We start from the raw sequence: 21662 nt of genomic DNA on the forward strand, positions 1-21662 counted from the left end.
GGATCACTGCGTTTGGACTAGGGATTGATTTCCCTATCAGATTGTCCAAATAATGCCGTAGTTGGGACTTTGATCTACATTCTCCAGCACCACATGTTCTAGTATTTGGCAACCGTCGTTACCACTGTGAGGGCTACGAATATTCGCAAGGAACATCATTATTGGTGACTGTTATCAACCTGGCTGGGCTTGCTCCAACGTCTCTCTCAGGCATCATTCATGCTGCAATCAAAACACTTCGATTGGTGCCAATCCTGGCATTGCATTCCAAGATGCATTTGGTGTGGAAGCTGGTTAGTTATTGTATATTCCATTACCAATTTTATTGTTTCCACCTGCACACTATTGTGTCATGTCCAATAAATGAAAATTGTGCTAAGGCATTTAATAAAGTGGTGAGTTGCTCATGAATTGTTTATCAACATTTTGACATTGAATTCCACTTGAGTTGTGAATATGTCAATTTATTGAATGAGTGGAGAATCAATTCTTATGCTGGCATCACATATAGTTATATCCATCTATAGTGCATATGCTTGAAGTTCGAGTTTGTTTGCAAAGTGTTTGATGAAATGTCAAACATTTGAATAATTGGTGTATGTTATAGTTATAGCTAGATTGGGGTTATTGCAAATGTTTACAACTGTGACAACCTGCAACAATCATAACCAATCATAAGTTCAGACTTTCAAAAATGTTTGTATACCCACATTCGTAAAACCTTAGCTGGACGATAAGTTGTCTTATCCTAGTAGTTACAGAACAAGACTTTACCGCAGAATTATATAATATGAACATATATACGTAATGCCCTGTGTTGGTTAACAAAACCGCAGATTTACTTGAGAGTTAAGATTTGCCTTCACATGCAAATGGGTAGACTTTCACCTCAAACACTGACTGCTTAGTTTAAGGCTTTTCTATAGCAAATTTAAGCTTTGGAGTTCTACGGCTGGCTAGGTCCTTGAACTTGATTAATATGGAGTTATGTGATAGTTTGAAATGAATGTTTTGTATAGGGTTTTTAACAATGGATTTGAAGTTTGTATGAAGGAAGTTATAGATTTTCTGACTTCAAATATAAATCCAATACTTCAATGATAAAAAGGCCAGTGCTTTAGCTTATTCGGGCAACATAGTCAACTACAACGAAGATTATAAGGTACAACTTTATAATGTTCTATGCATGTAAACTCTAATCAGTGTAATAATCAAGACATGATTGGTCTGATGGAGCCCGAAATTCTAGGCTCCATTTGTGCAGAATTTGCTACAATTCAATACCAAGTATTAATTTATTTCTACATGAGTGGATTAATTATATTCTTGCTAGAGATGATGAAAAGACTAAAGACACTGTGAGATTGAAGGGATTATAAAAGTGGTGTAAGTTATAATAACAGTTGATTAGAAAAAGGATTATATAAACAGATTTCTTGTACATATGACAGTCAAATACATGAAGATAAGAATGCAAACACAGATGACTCTACAACAGTCCAATCAAGGTCAATAATGGATGAATTCATTAAAACTACAATCAGAACAATAAAAGTATGTGACATTCAAACTTGGCTCATCACCATATATACTAAAAAATGGTCTGAATTCAGTATGTGTTGCCAGAGATTTTGGTACAAACATCAGTGACACAGATGAAGTAGGGATTGTGCAATGTCAGCTTGTCAAAGGTGTTTCCATATTGAAAACAAAAGCTAGCAATCATTGAAGTGATCATGTCAGAGTATAAACATTCAGTAGTATATTCTAAAGCAGCACACCATGAGGACATTGGCCATATTTGAAGTCCAGTATACCTGCAGCAATGGCAATCACACACTGCTATTGTGCAACACATCTGCTACTGTATGATGTAATTAAGTGATTCATCCTTTGCAGCAACACAGAAGTTTGAAGATCAGAAATAAAGGATAATCTACATTAGCATAGAGATAAGTATGGATCAATCTGATCCAAATTGCACATGATTAATATTATCTGAAGTTCGGATACTAATAGCCATCATATAATATGGAGATTATGCAAACTATATTGATGTCCTGGGGTATATATCCTACAGCCAGCAGCAGAGCAAATTAATCTCAGAAGAAGAGATAAAGCGATGAAGATAGTATTCAATGCTGAGGAATATTTAATGATAGTTCAAAGGCAGTAGAAGATTATTATCAGAAATGACATGCAGCAATATGTGCCTAAAAAATTTCGCAAAGAAAGAGACTCGGTACAAAAAAGTGATCAATCAAAAGAAATATCCCAGGATGTGAACTTAGTCATATGTTGATATCAGATATAATGAGACATGGCAGAATGAAATCCTTGTCAGAGTGCCACAATGTAAACTAATATATATGCAGAGACTAAGGCACGATAACGTGTGTTTCTGTGAAGCTCCCAATATTTCTTCATGGCAAATAGATGCTTCTCATGGCCAAACTTGTAGACAGAAGTCTGCAAAGATCAGAGGATTTGTATGCAGCTTTTTTTTTCCTCTCTCTGCCGAAAAGTATTAAATTCACTCGAGGCAATTTTTAATTTTTTTAAAAATATATATCTGATGCTATATTTTTATCCTATAGGTGTTCACGATCAAAATCTGATGGTAAATACTATGCATTTGAAAAGGAGGAGATCGGGATCTAAATAAGAGACATTCAAGAAGAAAGTATATAGATTTCGACATTCAAAGGATGCGGAATCACCATTCTAGGCACCCCACAGGAGAAGCGGATGAGCACGTCAACATTAGGATGGTGTGAAGATCAGAATCGTGAGGTTGCCAAAATAAATGAGGGAGCAAAGAGGAAAAGTAATGAGCGCAGGATTTTTGACGCCTTAACATATCGGCAACATGGCTTCGAATACTTCTCTCCAGACAAAAAATTATATAATGATGAATCAGTACTTATAAATTTGCTATGAGTTCCTTTGTTTCGTGAAGGAGCCACTCTACACAAAAAGGCTTGCTCTCGAGACGTGTGAGAAATAAAATTTAATATTCCTATCTTGGATGCTGCTTGCAAGATTGTTTATCAAATATTTCCATCTAAGGAGCCATGGTTATTCAATTCCGAAAAGTTCAAAAATTCTCAAAGCCCTCTTTATTTCATATCGTGATTTATTAAGTATTTAGTTTCATTAGTCTTAAGCAGGTGTGATTAGGTAGTGTGAAGAGGTGTGTCAATTTATTTCACATTTTTTTACTTCTATATAAACAGAAAATGCAAAAAACAAAAGGAACATTTCGTACACAATTTCCTAAAAAAAATTACATACTCAAGTTATACATCCACATTTGATATATTATGTTCTTCTATTGGCGAAGATTGAATGATTGAACAAAGCTCGTGGATTTGGATTATTGTATAAAATCTTATGTGATTCTAGGATAAATTTTGTAAGGATTGTCTTTTTTGCAATTTTATTTTTGGCATAATCAGTTAGTGTAATTATTTATTTTAATTTTTAGAGTTGAAATATTATTAAGTTGTGTCCTTTATAATTATTTAAAAATTCTATAAATAATGTATATGACAGAGAAGCAGATAGGGTTAACTATAGCATTTTAAACTTGATTATCATAGATATTGTGAAATATTTAATTGTTTCCAAATCTGTGTCTAGTTTGTCTCCTTACCGTAGGAGTTAACGTGCATTCTATACCAGTTTGAAATTGAGTCTATATATTCAATCCATCGCGTCTTGATTACTAATTTGTTTGTGGTTAAAGTGTGTAGAGCTTTATATAGTTGTACGTAATAACTTATAATATTGACTCTGTTTGCCCTTTAAATTTTGTCACTGGGCTTTATGTTATTCATGATTCATAATCCATTAGCTGACAATTATTTCATGTCTTTTCTTTGAAGAATTAGTATATTCATTTGTTGCATTAATCCATAATTATTTTAATTTTAAAACATTGATATATTCATTAATTATTCTTAATTCATTATTTGCAAGTTTAAAAGTTTTCTATAATCCTTGCTATTTGGGAAACTTTGATTGCATTCATATTCAAATTGATCTGTTATATTTATCTTGGACCTAAGTGATTTGTTCAGGATTAGGTATACCCATCTTGGCCTTGCAGAGCTAGAAGTGTAGAAGATCAAATTGATTGATCTTTTAAAGTTGGCCATAACTGGTTGGATATTGCCATAACTGGTTGGATACCTCAACATTGAGTTAGTAAGAATTGTAGGGTTCCAGACTGCAGTATTGGGAACCCTACACACACACACACACACACACACACACACACACAATTCTAAACTAGTCCAAATTGCGCTTTAATTCAGGGGGACAGACCCGACATTGATTCAGAAACAATTAAATATTTTACAATATTTGCAATGATCGAGTTTAAAATGCCATAGATGACCTCGTCCTCCTATCTGACCGAAATTGTTTACTGAATTAAAAAATGATTATAAAGGACGAATCAACTGTAGTTTAAATCTCCATGCCTTTAATTAATATAAAAGACTTCTTATTTATCATTAAAATTTTATATTACAAAACCATATTAAAACTCCTTATGTCTCCGTACAAAATGAATATATGGATATCCCTTTTTTGGAATGTCTTTTTTGAATATGTCTCTCTTTTTTTTTTTTTTTTCGCTTCTTTCATTTTTATTTCTATATACATATCTCCCATTTCCTAAGAGTCATAACGTTTGAATAAATATTTGTAAGTGACGTGTTTTCTGCTTCAATTTATTCAGTTATTTGCATATCACAATTGTTTGTTTTAATAAAAGAATTGTGACCTCCAAACTAGAGGCTTTTAATTTAATTGTCTCTTTCATTTTATAAGTTTATTTTAACAAACCTTTTATAAGTTTGTTATTATATCAAACTTTGTAAATTTTTCGATGGTGTCCTTTTAATATCCCCGTATGTGAATGCGTATGCATATCTTCTATCCGCAGCAGTAGTGGCATTAATCCTTCTCTTCAAATGGAGTCTCGTCGTGCAGATTCTTTTGCTATAATAAACAAGCCCTCTGTCCTTCATCAACTGTTTGTGTATGATAATTTCTTCACTGCGAATTCCTATCTTTGACGACATATGGTCTTAAGTATTTCTGGGCAGTGATTCAAGGTTTATATTCCATGTCAATTATGATGGAAATGATTTCTGTGGCTTCCATCTACATTGCTATTATCGGGTCCTCTTATATGATTCAAGGTTTATATTCCATGTCAATTATGATGGAAATGATTTCTGTGGCTTCCATCTACATTGCTATTATCAGGTCCTCTTATAAGAGTCAATTTGTGGACAATTACTTCCTTACTTCCTTCAGTAAACATGGCACACCTGTAGATGATCGTTGTCGTATCGGGAGACCAGCGTGATTCAAACACAATATATTGTGAATGTGATCTCACATAGAGCATGGAAAGTTTGACCACAACAAATGGTTCCAAGATTTCTCCTGCATAGGAATAGAACGTTGACACATAAAAGTGTTGCTTTAATCACTATTTGAGCATTCACTGCCTTCTTCAGGTTCACATGCATTCCTCGTCATAGATTTATCATCGAATATGCTATGGAACTGTGGAATCCTTCATACACAATTTTTCATGCTTAGATATCCTTCAACATCGCTGCTTATTTGGTGGTACCTTTGACTAGTTATTGTAACTACTGAAATGTGTCTTTCAATAAATCAACTTCATATTTGTCGTCAAGTTCCAGGTTTCATCTAAAGGAGTCATTAGAGGATGCTGTAACTGTTAAAATCAGCTTGTCCCTGTTCCCTGCTACATCAAATATCTGACTTGATATCCATGATGATATTGTATTTGTCTACAACTATCCTTGACCATTCTTATATGTCTTTGGTCTCTTTGTGAACACTCCAGGTCATTGCTGTGAGAAGGTGCAATTTGAATCAACACACTGAACCATTCAAACCAAATAATCCCCTTTAGGATGGAGGGCTATCAACAAAACCTCATGCAGACCTGTAACAAGCTTTTTCACAGACTGTTGCTTTACAAGATTGTGAACCCGAATGTTCATCATTTTAAAAGAAGTTTGAGTTTGCTGCTTAGATTGTGAATAAGTACTGCTCTCGTATTAGCATCTAGTGAAATTATGGCAAAGAAGTCCTTTTTATGATGCCAAGGTATTGAGTGCACAGGCTTCTAATGGATTAATTTGTGAGCATTAAACTTTTTATGTTGAGTCAACTTAATCTGGTCAGTTATCAGCATCATTTGAACCTACTAACAACATGTTCTTGCTTGCACAAATTCAGCTGCTTGTGATACTTTGGAAATCCTAAAACTATACAAATGTAAATGATCAATAGACATGAAATAAATTGTGTAAAGGATAGGAAAGTGTCGACAAATGGAGCATTTAAAATTTAGGCTCCATCACCCTGCAAGGACCAATCAACCGAAGAGTTGACACCGTCATCAATCATTCAAAATGGAACACCATGACAATCAAATTATCACCCCCATAAAATGAGAAATTAGCAGGTAGATAACCACTATTGTTAGAAGTACCCAAAATTCTTAGAACTCTCAATCACAAAACTAGAAGTACCATGGAAACCTAGGGAAGAAGTGCCATGGGCCGAGGAGCCTTCTCCACATCTTCTCACTTCTTGTTGCTAGCTATGGTTTCCAGTTGAAATTGTACGCTTGTTTTGTCCTCCTTTGTCTTCAGCTCAACAATTTCTTCTAACTTGAGCTCTCCCATGGTTACCACCTCCCTAGTTCCTACTATGGGCAACAACAGCTCGTCCTCAGTCATGACCACACATGTTCCTCTTGACTCCCCACTTTCGTTCCTCCATGTCCTCACATGCCCTAATTGATTTCAACCTAAAAACCTCAGGGTTCATTCTATTTCGTGGAATGCCAACCGCCAAATTGAACTTCTAGTCATCCGCAAAATCCACTTATAGCTTTCACGCTTGGTGAGCTTCCTCATTCCATTTCAAGGTGTCACTCAAGGAACACTTTAAGACAAAAGGGTGCACACAGGATAGTACACCCAACAAGCTTACCCAATCTCCCTTGTTGCTACAAATCCTTGCCGAGGCACTGCATATTGTAAGATATCATCCAATCTTACGCTCCATTCTGGTTCTATGTAATGTGCCACAATGCTCTTCACATCTACCTTGGATGTGAAATGTGGGCCCTAAGCATAGAAAAGTGCCTTGATATTTGCATTCATGCGCCATTTAAAGGTCAAGACTACATAGTCCACTCCTAAAAGTGCCCAAATTATGTTGATGAAGAAAGGGTGCATAGATGTGAAGGTATGCATTGACCTCTCCTCTATAACCAGCCCCTTGGAGACCATTTGTTGCTTCTCCACATGGAAGCTGAACTTTTCTTCCATTGAGACTAACCTTGCTTTTTTTTGCACAAAACACCTATATGCTTGCTGTTTTACAAACAAAAATGAGATTGAACACCTGGACTTACATATGAGGGAATGTAAAGAGGATTGTTCACGATCATAATAAATGTTCCTATGTGATGACAGCCGAAATAAATTTGCACTCTGCCACCTTCCCCCATTTGAACACGTTATCGTGCTTTCTTGTCCTCCAAGATTGTTGCTAATTCATATCTGTTAAATCAAACTCCTTTCTTTTTCCATATTGTCGACACCTTTCCTCCTATTACATGGGTGCTAACTCACCTACCAAATTGGATAAGGAGTCAGTCAAGGATTCACCCTCCTATCTCATCATTGTGATGTCCACTGTTGATTTGGATAATTTGTCAACCAATGAATTACCCTCCTATTATATATGCGTGATTTTGAAATTTTGAAACATCTCCAACTTCTTCTTGATGATTGTGATTATTTTTTGTAGTCACCATATATACGAGAGGACTGAAAAAATTATTGCACAGTGATATCCAAAATGTAGATTTTTGTTTACCGTATGGGGTAAATAGTTTAATGCATACAGACAATAGACAAGAATATGTAACATAACAGTGCTTGTATTATTCGCATATATGCCAAAGAGATTACATAGTGCTTACAATGCTGATTACAATGATCTCGGATGGTGTACATATACTTCCCGAAGGGGTTTGTCAGCTACATAACAATAACCTTTCCGAAGGGGCCCGTCGGCTACATAACAAGAACTTCCCGAAGGGGCCCGTTGACTGCATAACAATTATCGACTACATACTAATCTACCCTTCGGCTATTTTATAACTTTACCGACAACATCATCCTCCCCAAAAAGAAAAGTTGTCTCCGGACGACAATTACAAAATATCCTCCCATGCCGCTTTCTCTGCTTCCAACTCTTGGGTACACTGAGCCAAGTGTTGCTATACTGCCTTCAATTGGATAATCAACTCCTCCAAAGCTTTTTATGCATCCACCAAGCTAGCCTCACGTCCAACACCTACTTCGAGTGCCTCAAAACGTATCACCCCTCTCAAAAGGCTTGCTCTGATGCTCTCTCTACCTCTAGTACACAAATACTCTATGATTGCAGTAGCTCTAGGTCTCATCAACTGGTCACACTTCCCACGACTGATAACTGCACCGACCGGGGGTCTAAGGGGCATTGGCCCCAGCGGGGTCGAGGGGCCATTGCCTCCCGCCGCCAAGACCAAATCAGCACCCTCAAACTCACACAAATGTCCATGAAAGACACCATTTTTTGTGATTTTCTTCCAATCCCACACTCTTTTTGGCAACTGTTTATTGTTTTAGTACTTGTTTATGTTTTTCCCTTCCTTTGGGCATCATGCGTTATTCATTTTGAACATTTTTGATTCGTCGTCTTTCTTTTTTTTGATCCTTCCTCTATTTCTTTTTGCTATATGGCTACATCTTCCTTTTCTCTTTGATAACTCAGAAAATGTCTGCAAAACCCAACCCAAAATCGACCTCTGCCTCATGCTTGTATGGCGGCAATGCAGATGCGGTGTTGTGTTTGAAGAGTGTCAAATTGCTATTTTGTACCGTAAGATTTGCCCATAATGTCCTTCATCTCTTGTGCAATGTGACCGTATGATGACAATGCATTATATCTCTTGAATTTAGCGGGCCGTACAGTGAAGGCGTGTGGTAGGAAGCGTACAGCTAAGCCCCTTAATTTGCCTAATGTCCGTACGGTACTAGCTTTTGGTACTTGCGTTAAATATAATTAATTACTCAATCTCTGCTCTTTGTATGTCGTACGGTCATGGCTGGACTAGAAGGACTGTACAATGGAATTAAAAATTTGTATGGGCTCGAAGCCATATGGTGGCTTGTCTCAGATTGATTGCAGCTTCTGATCTATTGCCGTACTGTGAGGCAGTCTAACAGGTGATCTCACTTTGTCGTACGGGAGGCACTTAAAACCTCGCACGGGGACACATAAAACACCGTACAATGGGGCACTTAAAACAACGTATGGTGATCATCAAATGGTTGTCGTACGGCCATGGCCGTATGGTGACTTTGCTAGTTTTCATACAGTGACTTTAATAATTTTTTTTTTTTTCAGAATTTTACTGCTCCTTGATATTTGTCGATGAAGGAATAGTTCATGCATAATATATTTTTAACTTGGAACCATTCACTGTTTCTGAAATTTCCTGCCCGTCCATTGTCCATAGCTTTATTGCTCCATTATCACCTACTTCCTAGATCTTGTATGGTCCTACCCATTTGACTTTGAACTTTCTAGATTTGATTTCATTCTGTCTGCTATACTTCAACACTAGTTGTTCCGGTTGAAACTTGTTTAGCTTTAGGTGTTTATCATGCTACGCGTTGCGTTTGTTTTGTGTCACCTCCATGGCCCATTGTGCCTGCAATCGTCGCTCATCAAGTTTATTTAAGTTACACAATCTCTTTCTTAGGTTTTCCATATCACCCAGTTTGTTCTTGACACTCAGTACCATGAATTCCATTAGTTGCCACTCCTTGCCATCAACAACTGTGTTCTTGATTTTAGAACCCTCACTCCGTACTGCTGAAGTTTTTATTAAGCCCTTCCTCTTTGTTTCCTGTACAGACCGTATGATGTGTTTTCCTTGCTGCCAGCACCTTTCTACTATATCCATAGTTCGACGTAACATTTTCTTTCTGTGCAGTCCGTTTATTGTGTATCGTATGGTGGAATCTTTCCTTTTTTTGGGTTTGTACTGTATGTTCTTCTCTTTAGCTTTTCTCGTAACAGCCTTTCCTTCTTCCGTTTATCTGTATTCTTTCGGACTAAGTTGCCGGTTCGCGGTTCGGTTTCGGGTTCGGGTTCGAGAACCGGTTCGCTGGTTCGACAAATTTTTGAAAAGGGGTTTGGGTTCGTTTGGGTTCGTTAGTACAAAAACATGTAAAAAATTAAAAAAAAAAAAAATATATATATATATATATATATATATATAATATATATATACATCTTTACAAAGCATGAGTTAGAATTAGAATGTAGCATAGTAGCATAAACACATTTGAACAACAAAAAATTTTAAAACAGCATAAACAATATAGTAGCAAATCACAGCGATCATTGGAACCCCTAGCGACTAGATCTCTTCCCTTTCATTTAAAAAATTCATAACTGTATCTGATTAGTTTATGTAGATCAACAGTAAGTTTTAATAAAAATTTCTTCTTTTCATAAATTTATTTACCAAACTCTTATTATGATTAACATAATCGATTGAACGTGGTTAAAAACTAATTAGATCTAGCTTGCAGAAGGTAAATCCCTTTGACCAGCTGAATATTCTTCAATCTGTTTGGGCACAATCTCCCAAGCACTGATCAACAATAGTAAACTGGAAAAAGACCATTCATGGAGGCCTTTGGATAACACAGTCTGACGGCCCAGATTCAATATTCTTTAATACAATTTTTAATATACCTAGAGGAGAAATAATCAGCCAAACAGTGATAGACAATGTGGTAAGTAGCTGCCCCACTTGACCATATTCATGTGACCATAACTTTCTTCTGCAGGGCAACATTTCCCAATAAAACGTTGTTTATTGTTTAGTGTTTGAAAAATTCATATTGCTACTCAAATAGGCTCTGAAATTCCTCGAAATTGGTCATGGTAGTCGCCACATGTTGAGCATCTTCTCTTGTGGGTGTCTCAAATTTAGTAGCATTTTGATTCAAATAGAAAGTGTTTTACAGCTAGGGATTACTCAACACTAAAAAACTGTGGCATTGTAATGCCTACCAACCCAGACCCAAGATGTATCAACATAAATTAAATTAAAACATGCTGTAATGTGGAAAATTTATATGTGGTTCTCCTGGGTTCGAACCCTGGTCCGAAATTTTATATGTGGTTCTCTTGGGTTCGAACCCTGGTTCGAACCAGATCGAACCAGGCCTCCAAAAACGAACCTAGGTCGAACCCAGGTCGAACCAGACCAGAACCACGAACCGGTACCTGGTCTGGAGGGGGGGGGAAGGTACCCGTGCAACTTAGCTTTTGGACATTCATTTCCCTCTTCTTTCTCACCTTCGTCGACCCTTAACATATTATAGCTCATAAAGAGCTCATAATCCTCCATCTGCCAGTGAAAAAGGTCATTCATCAAATCCAAATCATCGTCCGTCGATCTACCTTCCAACTGTAGGACTCCTTCCTCATTGGGTTCCAATTGATGCTTTCCTTCATCCTCTTCTTCGGAATTAGATGATACGGCTTCTTCGCCCACCATTTGTGTGTGTAAATCAATAATGAATTTTCGTCCTTTGTTCTCCATTGATAGTGTATTTTTTTTCTAGTCATGCTTAACCTTTGCTTGTACAAGCCATCCTCGGCCCAAAATGGCGTCATATCCTCTCCTCTTTAGCGAGATGATGACGAAATTGAGTAGGAACGGTTGTGTTCCAATAGTCACCGATTGTGCCATCAGGATTCCCAACGGTTTGATCCTGTGCTGGTCTGCCGTGAGCAATTGGAATGTAGGTCGCCACAACGTCGGCTGTCCCAACTTCTTCCAGGTATCTTCTGGTAGGACATTTACCCCTTAACTTCTATAAAAATTGTGTCTGAAAGGACCGTTCCTAATATACCCATTTCTACGACCGCCAGATGCTGTCCGGATGTGAGGGCTAGTAGCATTGGGTTCACTGCACTTGCTCCGCTTTCCTTTTCCCTTCCATGTTCTCCTGGTAGTTTAGCAGTTGGGGCTATGTTTGTGAGTGTTGTCTGTAGTTGAGGCATTGTGAGGATTAGATTATATAACTTGACTGGTATTTCAGTTTGTAATATTTGCCGTATGATGTTTTGTTCTGCGTAGTTTTTCGTTGAGGTGCCGGTAGTGTCCTCCAATTGTGATTTCTCTGTTTGCGTTGCTTTCTTAATATCCGCCCGCGCTTATTCTAATCTTTTCTTTTCTTCCATCGGGTCGAGGTACAATTTTGCTTGTTTATGGGTGATTGCCAAGACTTCTTCGTCCGTGCCAATGCTAATCATATTCACTCCTGATTTCGAGCACTTGGCATCTTCATGATCTCTAGGACTGCACCATCGGCATAACAACTTTGGTGTATTCGTTGATGTACAGTTTCGTACAAAGTGGCCCCACAAATTACATGCTTAGCATTGAACCCTTGGGCGGCCGTTTGCGTCGTACTTAATCCGGTTGCAGTCCCCATTATTATTGTTGGTATTTTTGTTTTGCCCTCTTCTATACCCACCCAAAGTGGCACCGTCATTGCTGGTGTTTTTGCTCCCTCCTGACGCGGAAGCCTCCTGTGTCAGGAACACTTGTTGACGCCCTCTTGTTTTCATATTGAAGGGGTATTCTTTTGTGGAATGTCTCATAATTTGGCAGATCTCACAGAACTGGTTCTTCAAACAGGAGCCCCTCATGTGACCTTCTGTCTTGCATTTTGTGCACCATAGCTCATTTCCCTTCGTCTCTTTCTACATATTCTTAAATTCCTTCATCATTCTGATCATATCTTTTTGGAGAGCTCGAACCTTCTTGCTGCCCTTTTCATCACCACTGCTATCTTTTTCTGAAGACTCGTCATTTGAGTCGGATGATCTACTTTTCTTCTTCTTTTTCATTTTCTGTTCACTCTCTAAGTCCATTGCCCGATTGTATGCTTCGGTGTATGATGATGGCGACACAATCTTCATTTTCTTCTTTAACTCTGGGCATAGTCCTTTGATGAACCATCTCTTTTTTACCCCATTTGCCGGCTTACTTTCCATTTTATTTATTAATTCTTTTAGTTTTTTGGTAGATACACAGACTATTTCATTTTTTCCTTGCTTTGTGGTGTAGATTTCTGCTGCGATCTCATTGTCATCTTGTAGCAATTGAAATTTGGTAATAAACTTCTTTTTAACTCCCGCCCATGTTAATTTTTGGGGATTGGCGTCGGCAAACCAATCAACTGTTACACCCCTTAGGGTTGCTAGAAATTGTCAGACCCATTCATCTATGTCAGTTACGCCATTCATCGTCCAAATTGTTTTGCATGTCTTATAGTGTCTGATTGGATTGGCCGTTCTATCACCACAAACTTTGACAATTTTTCCTTTGGTCCAGCCATTACTATTCGAGTTGGAGGTACTTGTGTACTCGTGTTGTTCTGCACACTCGCATTGTTCCGTACACTCGTGTTGTTCTAGATAGTCATTTTATTTCAAATAGTTGCATTACTTGGTGAAAAAGGGTTTTCCTTAAGCGAAGTTGTTCCTTTCGGAAGTGTATTGTGGACAAAGAGTTCACTCCACGCTCGTGCTCCCTCGGCACTCCGAGCCGTGCAAGTTGATTCCCTTTCGTCTCGATTCTCTTCCCTCACCATATACAGGTTCAAAAATTTCTCCCTTGTTTCTTCCACCAAATTCAATTACTGCCGAGTCTCCTCCAACAATTCCTCGATGCTTCGGTGTCTGTCAGCAATCTGCTGAAACCTCCGTCTGCGCTTGGCCTATTCTGCCAAAATTAAAATTTCTTATGCGGTGCGTATTCCATCTTTTCCCTTTATCTTATCCCTATCCTTATTAAGCTGATTCGGCATTATTCTTCATTCCTCTGCCTTCATTCTAGGTCCATTGGGCAACGACACCAAATGTTTACCGTATGGGGTAAATAATTTAATGCATACAGACAACAAACAAGAATATGTAACACAATAGTACTCCTTGTATTATTTGCATATATGCCGAAGAGATTACATAGTGCTTACAATGATGATTACAATGATCTCGGATGGTGTACATATACTTCCCAAAAAACCTTCTCAAAGGGGTCTGTTGGCTACATAACAATAACCTTCCCGAAGGGGCCCGTTGGCTACATAACAAGAACCTTCCTGAAGGGGCCCGTCGGCTGCATAACAATTACTGACTACATGCTAATCTAGCCGTCAGCTATTTTATAACTTTACCGACAACAATTTTGCACTTGAAGCTTTTGTGCCAATTCTTCCCCCAGAAGCACTGCTTGAATATCCACCTTACTGTTGGTCCTTTCCCTAGATTTTTACGTTTGTTCGCAATGAAATTGCCCTCCAAATTTCTGGCCACACAACCTGCACCTGTTGAACTCGGGTTGCCTCTTGCAGCACCATCAAAGTTGATTTTAATCCAGCCCTCTTCTGGAGTTTCCCACTTAACTTCCTATTCGGTCTTGGTAGATGAATCCTTGGAAACCCACTAATGGGTCATCGGTTGTTCTTTGTTCAGTGTTGTGGCTTCGACAAAATTACAAAGTCAACAGAAATGCCTCATAATTGTAATGTCCCTTCCTTAACCATGAAGCTAATATTTTATTTAAATTAACTTCTTAGCTAATGTCCCCATATTAGCATGTAATTAATATTTAAATATTTCACTTGCACACATGATAATGTTTAAAATGGAGGTGAAATATTCTATTTCGTCTTATGCCAGTTTGAGGAGTTAAAAATTAAAGAATTTAGAGAATCCTGCTGGAAGTTACATTGGAGGTCAGGCAAAAGGAGATTGAGAGTTTCAGCGTGGAGCAGACTGTGATTCTAATTTTTGAACAGAAATATTGCAGCCTTGCAGATTAATTTCAGCTTGTGAAGAATTCAGACTCGTTAGAGCAACATTATCTTCAGGGTTGAAAGAAATCCTCGGGATAATTTCATTATGCAGCTTCTTTTGGTATGGAAAGAGGATATTGTGGATTCAAAATAAATAGGAGTTTCCCTACTATCTCTGTGATGTTGTGAACAATCAATAGGTGTATGACTTTGCAACTTTAATGTTTGTCCCTTAATCGGTCCTTTTGGAGAACAAAATAGTCAACTGGATAATACTAGTCACCAGTATTCAATGGCATACTGTGGGTGAAATTGGCAATGAAAAATCTGCATGGGAATATGTTTGGTGTTAAGTTGCGGACTATTGGGTCCTGCCTGTGTGTGAGTTAAATCATTATCGACCATCTTCTGTCTCTATTGGCACATTTTTTGGTGTCAAGACCATAGTCCTAAATGTCAGGCAAGCCAATGAGTTCTCAAACTGAATTGTGGTGAGCTGTTTATGGTTGCATATGAAGAAACAATCTTTCTATTGTTTGTTGGAGTTTAATCCAAGGCTGAGAGGTATTGTCAGTCAGTGCTATGACACGTCACTAATTTGTACCTCAAACTAATCATCTTATGTATCTAGCTCAAGTTGATAAATGCATCTGTTTGATCTCATCTAAATAAAACAAATATTTAAATATCAATTAAATAGTTTATGATCTGATCCAACTGAGGGATGATTGTGGACATGATCATTGTAAACATTTGAACCTTGACTGGATACTACCATGATCATCAGGACATATATAACCATATCTAACCTTGGTAATTAATATATGATAACACAAAGAGCCTCAATTGAACACTATAAGAACAAAACTCTGTTATCTGTCAACTTGGACAAGCAACCTCAACTGAAATCAATTATTAGTCAGTCGGGACAAGAGAAATGCCAGCTAAATTATAAAATGATATCTGAAATTTAAAGAAATGTCAACCTAATCCTAACATCTATCACCAGAGATATATTTGATCTCCTTTGAACCCTGTAGTCAATGATTGAGAACATGAGAAAAGTCAACTTATACCCTCAATCTCATGTTCAAAATATGGGTAGCTTCATTTCACTTTATATTTGAACCTATCATAAGTCAATGGGGATATTGGCATCCTCAACTGAGGACTGCCATGAGCTAATGGGGACATTAGCCAACCTCAACTGAGAACCATAACCATTCATTAGAGACATTAATAATTTCTACTGAAATATTAAATACTTTTGTAGCAATAATTTATGGCAGTGCAATTCATTTAATTATTTTGAGTTCAACAGTTAATATTCATTACCAAGTGCATTCCATTCATGGAAAGAGTCAAAGTTTTAAATATGGTACAAATCTTGAATCTTTATCATCAAACATTAATTTGACCAGCCAATAGCAAGGATTTCTGATTAAACTTCTTTGTTTGGACTGTATATTTTAGTTTCTAACCATGCTTGTTACAGTGTGAGGTGGGTAATCTAAGTTAAAGCACATACAATTGTTTAGCAGAGTATTTGATTTCACGTGCTGCTTATGAGTGTTTGTAGATGTAAGTGAATGGTAGTCATTGTACCCAATGTATTGAACATTATTATTTGGCAAATGATTAGTAGATCTTTGTCTTGATTTATTTGTAAAAGTAAAACTGAAACGAAAATATGAATTTAGCTTAAACAATTACATTTTGATAAATTTTTTCCATTAGATAAATTGAATTCTTTTAAATGCAAAATGTTTTTTTGAACTACATAAAAAACATTGAACACGAAGCTAAAGGTTTTTTTGATTTAGGGATATAGATAAATAAATTTATCTACACAGAAAAGAAGGAATGATATCTGTGATGCTCTAATGACCGAAAAAAGAACTTTTTTGACTTGCCACTTTTTCTCATTAACAAGAAATGTTGTCGATGTGTTTTACAGAGTCAGGTTTTCCCTTGTATAGAAGAAAAACACATGAAAGTCAAGAAAGATATCTCTACCTGCCCACAGGTTAGACAAGCATGCCATTCATTAGCTTCTGATTTTCACAATTGTTTTTTTGAAAGATATTTCCTTTTGTTCTTCTCATGTAAAAGCACACACCTATGTGTTGACAGATTTAGTTATGAATAAAGACTACTAGAAAATATCAGTACTTTAGAAGATCACTTGGTAGTTTATACAATTATAATATATTGGGAAAAGACAAATTATTGTTGTAGTAGCATATACACTGTCTTATAAATCTCTGTAAATTTAGAAACCACAAAATAGATATTAACTTCTTGTTGTAATAATGATATAAACAACAGTTATTGTTAACAACAATGATCTATCTCTATAAAGTTAAACCATGTGTTCTTACATTGTTTTGAGACCATGTACCTTTACTATTTATAGAATCTAGATAGAGTTATCTAAGACAGTTCCTGAGAGAGAGAAAATCAAGGGGTCTGATAAAACACCCATTTACAAGAAAATCTAAATATTATTTTTTCAAAGAATGGCTAAAGCCTACAAACATTTACTATATACACCAGCATATAAATACTTTTATTATGATGATGTCAATATGTTATCTACACGATTTACTTTAAAATAGCTAGACAAATATTTCTATATTTAGAAATATATGTTTATCGAATGCTTTATATTGGCCATCTTTTTTCAGGCTCAACTGATTGTGTATTCCATGAGCTCAAGTTGACATTTGTTCTGTGGACATTCACTTCGCATCAGTAACTTGCATATCATCCAGTCAGAAAAAATGGACTTTCCATTAAGTTGCCTGTGCATGAGTGCTTCTACAGCTAGCAGATTGAGCAACTTTTTGTTTAGTCCCATTGTAGCATTGCACTTCAGACCCATGATTAATCTCAAGTAATTGCAGCAAATTTACCATGCTGTGCTCCACAATTTTCCAGAGATGCTAAAAAATTGGCTTGTAGACTTTTTATTTATTCGCTCATCTTTTCTCTTAGGTACTGATGAAGTAAAGCATGGATGACTAGACTTTTTGAAGTTTAGGGTTAAAGCCAGGTTTATTAAACCCTTTCTTGTTAAAAGTTCTATTTAAGCCATATTTTGAATATATCATTGTATAAATAAATTTAACCTCTAATATGAGGTCTTTTCTTTTAATTATACTTTCATGAGGATTTAACTTTAGGTAAAAACACTAGACCGCCCTTTTAGTTTTATGTCTAAAGTTTAAACCATTATCAAGTAGTATTTTTCTAAACCTTATGTTTGATAATTAGAATTTCTGTAATGTGCATTCTTGTACTCCACAATGGTAACACTTACTATTGTAGGACCAGCTTTTTATTTTTCAAATCAACCTCTTAGATGAAAGTAAAATAGTTATCAAGTGAAAATACTTTTTTGGATAATTAGAAATTTTGTAATGTACTGTACTTATTTGTAATCTTCATTAACTGTATATAGACAATAAGAACTAACACAATTAAAAATTGGTTCTATTTTTAACAAAATGTAATATCATTTTAAAATTTCTCGAGGGTTTGAGATATTTTTCCACTTTAAACCTAGAAAATTGAATTACATTTATATTTTTAACAGGCTGTGTTGAAACTGTACAAGATGAATGACAGTATATTTTGTACTCCTTTGTGGTTTGTTACTTTTCTGTTTGGCTTTAAGAATCAGCTTCTTGATTGGGTCATGCAGCAGGCTATTGAGGATCTTGAATTCATCACCATTGAAATTCATTGCTATTCTATGTAGTCCATAACTTTGATTCTCTGGGAACATGAAACAAGGGATGAATATTATGCTCCAGTATTTGAAAAGCTTGCGGGAGACAACCTTTAACTTCATCCTTGTTTAAATAGATTGCTATGTTACACGGGGATACATTTGGATTTTTAAAAAATGTCTCTTAAATGCTTCCCCGTTCCCATCCCTGTCCCTGTCCCGGAAATGGCACCGATCATTTTAAAAACTAGCACAAATTAAAGTTTTTCTTAAGACAGTAAAGTAGAAACAAATCCAAGTGGGATTGGACATTAACTAATGGTTCTAAGCTGGCACTGAGTCGAATCTATGTTTCATGCATGAATCAAATTGTGGAATTGTAGGCTCATTGTCTCTTACACAAGACATTTTCTGATTTCACCATAATTGTTGTCATTAAAAATTATCTAAAACATAAAAAACATATAATATATTAATATATTTTGCAAATCACTCACACACACATTGCTGTCCCTTGCCATCCGCTATTTTTGGGCCACTAGGAAATGTCCCAAAAACATGTCCCCTGCTGTCCCCTTGCACCCCTCTGTAACAACCTGCCTTGTTCTGTTATTTTAATGTCTATTTCTTCCTCTAATTTTGTTAAACAATTGTCTCGCAACTAAATTTCTTATAGTTTTCAGCTTGATGTTGATCAATGGTTTCTCAAGATTGTTTGTGTTTCATATGAGATGCAAATAGGAGGCAACATAGAACCATATGCAACTAATAACAATGACCATTCATTTATTTCTTGTTTCAGATTATCAGGAAATTGCAACTACCATAACAATCATATCTTCTCATTAAGTTCAATGCATTATATCAACTAAAAAGTTCAATGATGGTCCATACCCATTGTGGTTATAGTAGTGTTAATAGTTTTGAAATTGCTATAGTAACTTGCAGCTACAGTGATCTGGACTGCGACAGTAACTTGTTGCTACAGTAACTCGCTGCTACAGTACTGTGCTACAGTGATTCGGGCAGCTACAGTAACTTGCTGCTATAGTACCGCGCTACAGTGATTCAGGCTGCTATAGTAACTCGCTGCTACAATGACTCGGATTGCTACAGTAACTCGCTGCTACAGTGATTCCGACTGCTACAATAACTCGCTGCTACAGTACTGCGCGACAGGAACTTGCTGTTACCATGTTGAATCTCAAGACTATATCGTTCAATGGCGTCAAGATTTCCAGCTTGAAGGGATTTCGTCCTTCAAACTATTGAGATATAATCTCCAGAATATTACCCAATTTCTTTTGATATTTCCAAGCATGCTTAAAAAAAGCTCTTCCATTTCTTTTATAGTGTTCTCACAAGAGCTCCATCCTTCGTTTGCTCAATGTGGGATAAAACATAACTCCCTTTATGTAACTTATGTTTCCAATGTGTTATAAAATAAAGGGGACTCTTTTAATTTAAATATTTCCCACAAACTATAGTCTATGCATTAATAAAGTTAAATATTTAAATTTAACTTTATAAAATAGCTTTATCAATGCATAAAAAATCTTATCAATGATAAACAAGTCTTCTTGTCGATTTTAAACAATTACCATCGACATACTGTTGCCACTGAATGTCCGACCATGTCCAAAATGACTTACTATAAATAGTAAGTATGCCCAAAGTTGCCTCAAAACCCCTTAGAAAGACCTGCAACTGAAACTATCTAGGCCAAATGGCCTCTAAGCCCCTTTAATGTCCTAGTTAGCCTACGAGACCGTGGGGAAATAGGCTGACGACAACATCATGCTATGAATGCTAAAAAGGGGACATTACAGTCTGCCCTTCCCAAAATTGCTTGTCCTCAATTAATTTCAACTCTGGATGTTGTAATATCTGCTCATTTTCCCAAGTAGCATCCTCCACTGGTAGATTCCTCCACTTGACCAAGTACTCCTTGATGATCCGCCTGCGAAGCACCCTCTCCTTGGAGTCAAGTGTAGCCTCGGGAATCAAGATAAGCTTTCCCTCATCATTAAGAGGTGGCAATACTACTGAAGGCACCACATTGTGGCCCAATGCTTTCTTAAGGCGTGACACATGGAACACATTATGCACTTTACTGTCTGCAGGCAACTCCAACTCATAAGCTACTTCGCCCACTCTCCTGATTACTTTGAATGGTCCATAGTAGCGTGGTTTCAATTTCTCTGCTCCACTCTTCTTGAGAGAGGACTGTCTATACGGCTGTAAAATGAGGTACAACATGTCTCCTACCTCGAAAGACCTCTCAACCCTGTGCTGATCAGCATATTGCTTCTGCTGATTTTGTGCCTTTTGCAAATTTTCCTTCAAGGATCGCATAATGTCCTGACATTCTTGCAAAATATCTTTGGCCTTAGGCACCCTAATATCCCCAAATAACAAATTCAGAAAATTAGGAGCATCATACCCGTACAGTGCCATGAAAGGGGACATTTGAATAGACATATGGAAAGAGGTATTATAGCACTACTCCCCTAGATGTAGCCACTTCACCCAAGCCTTCTGCTCTCCTGCAATGTAGTTTCGAAGGTACCCCTCAACCCATTTATTCACTATCTCGGTCTGCCCATCAGTTTGGGGGTGGTAACTGGTACTCGGAGTTAGCTCTGTTCCACACAACCTGAACAACTCTTGCCAAAAGTGGCTTGTAAACCTACTATCCTTGTCGCTGACTATGCTCCGTGGCATCCCATGTAATCTAAATACCTCTCGAAAGAATAGCTCTGCTGTCTGTACTGTTGAATATGTGGATGAAATCGCAAAAAAATGTTCAAATTTCGTCAATCTGTCTACCACAACAAAAATACAATCTCGACCCTGTGTCTTTGGAAGGCCTGTGATAAAATCCATGGAAATGCTATCCCACTTCTTCTCTGGTA

At 36.9% G+C, this 21662-nt stretch overlaps 1 protein-coding gene across 4 annotated transcripts in view; it reads left to right on the top strand.

Annotated features, from left to right (window-relative positions):
* The window catches only part of LOC149557336 (prolyl 4-hydroxylase 1-like), a 255775-nt gene that overhangs the window by 88768 nt on the left and 145345 nt on the right, over nt 1-21662 (top strand). For 3 of the 4 annotated variants that reach the window (XM_089832008.1, XM_089832009.1, XM_089832007.1), the window contains exon 3: nt 16972-17040. The exons of the other annotated variant lie outside the window; for it this stretch is intronic. In XM_089832008.1, the coding sequence (XP_089688134.1) occupies nt 16972-17040 (69 nt within the window). The remainder of the gene's footprint in view (nt 1-16971; nt 17041-21662) is intronic. 4 annotated transcript variants of the gene reach the window in all.

The sequence above is a fragment of the Cupressus sempervirens genome, chromosome 5, assembly GCF_028749045.1.
Source record: "Cupressus sempervirens isolate cs-2001-9-10 chromosome 5, ASM2874904v1, whole genome shotgun sequence".
In the NCBI taxonomy this organism is placed as follows: domain Eukaryota; kingdom Viridiplantae; phylum Streptophyta; class Pinopsida; order Cupressales; family Cupressaceae; genus Cupressus; species Cupressus sempervirens.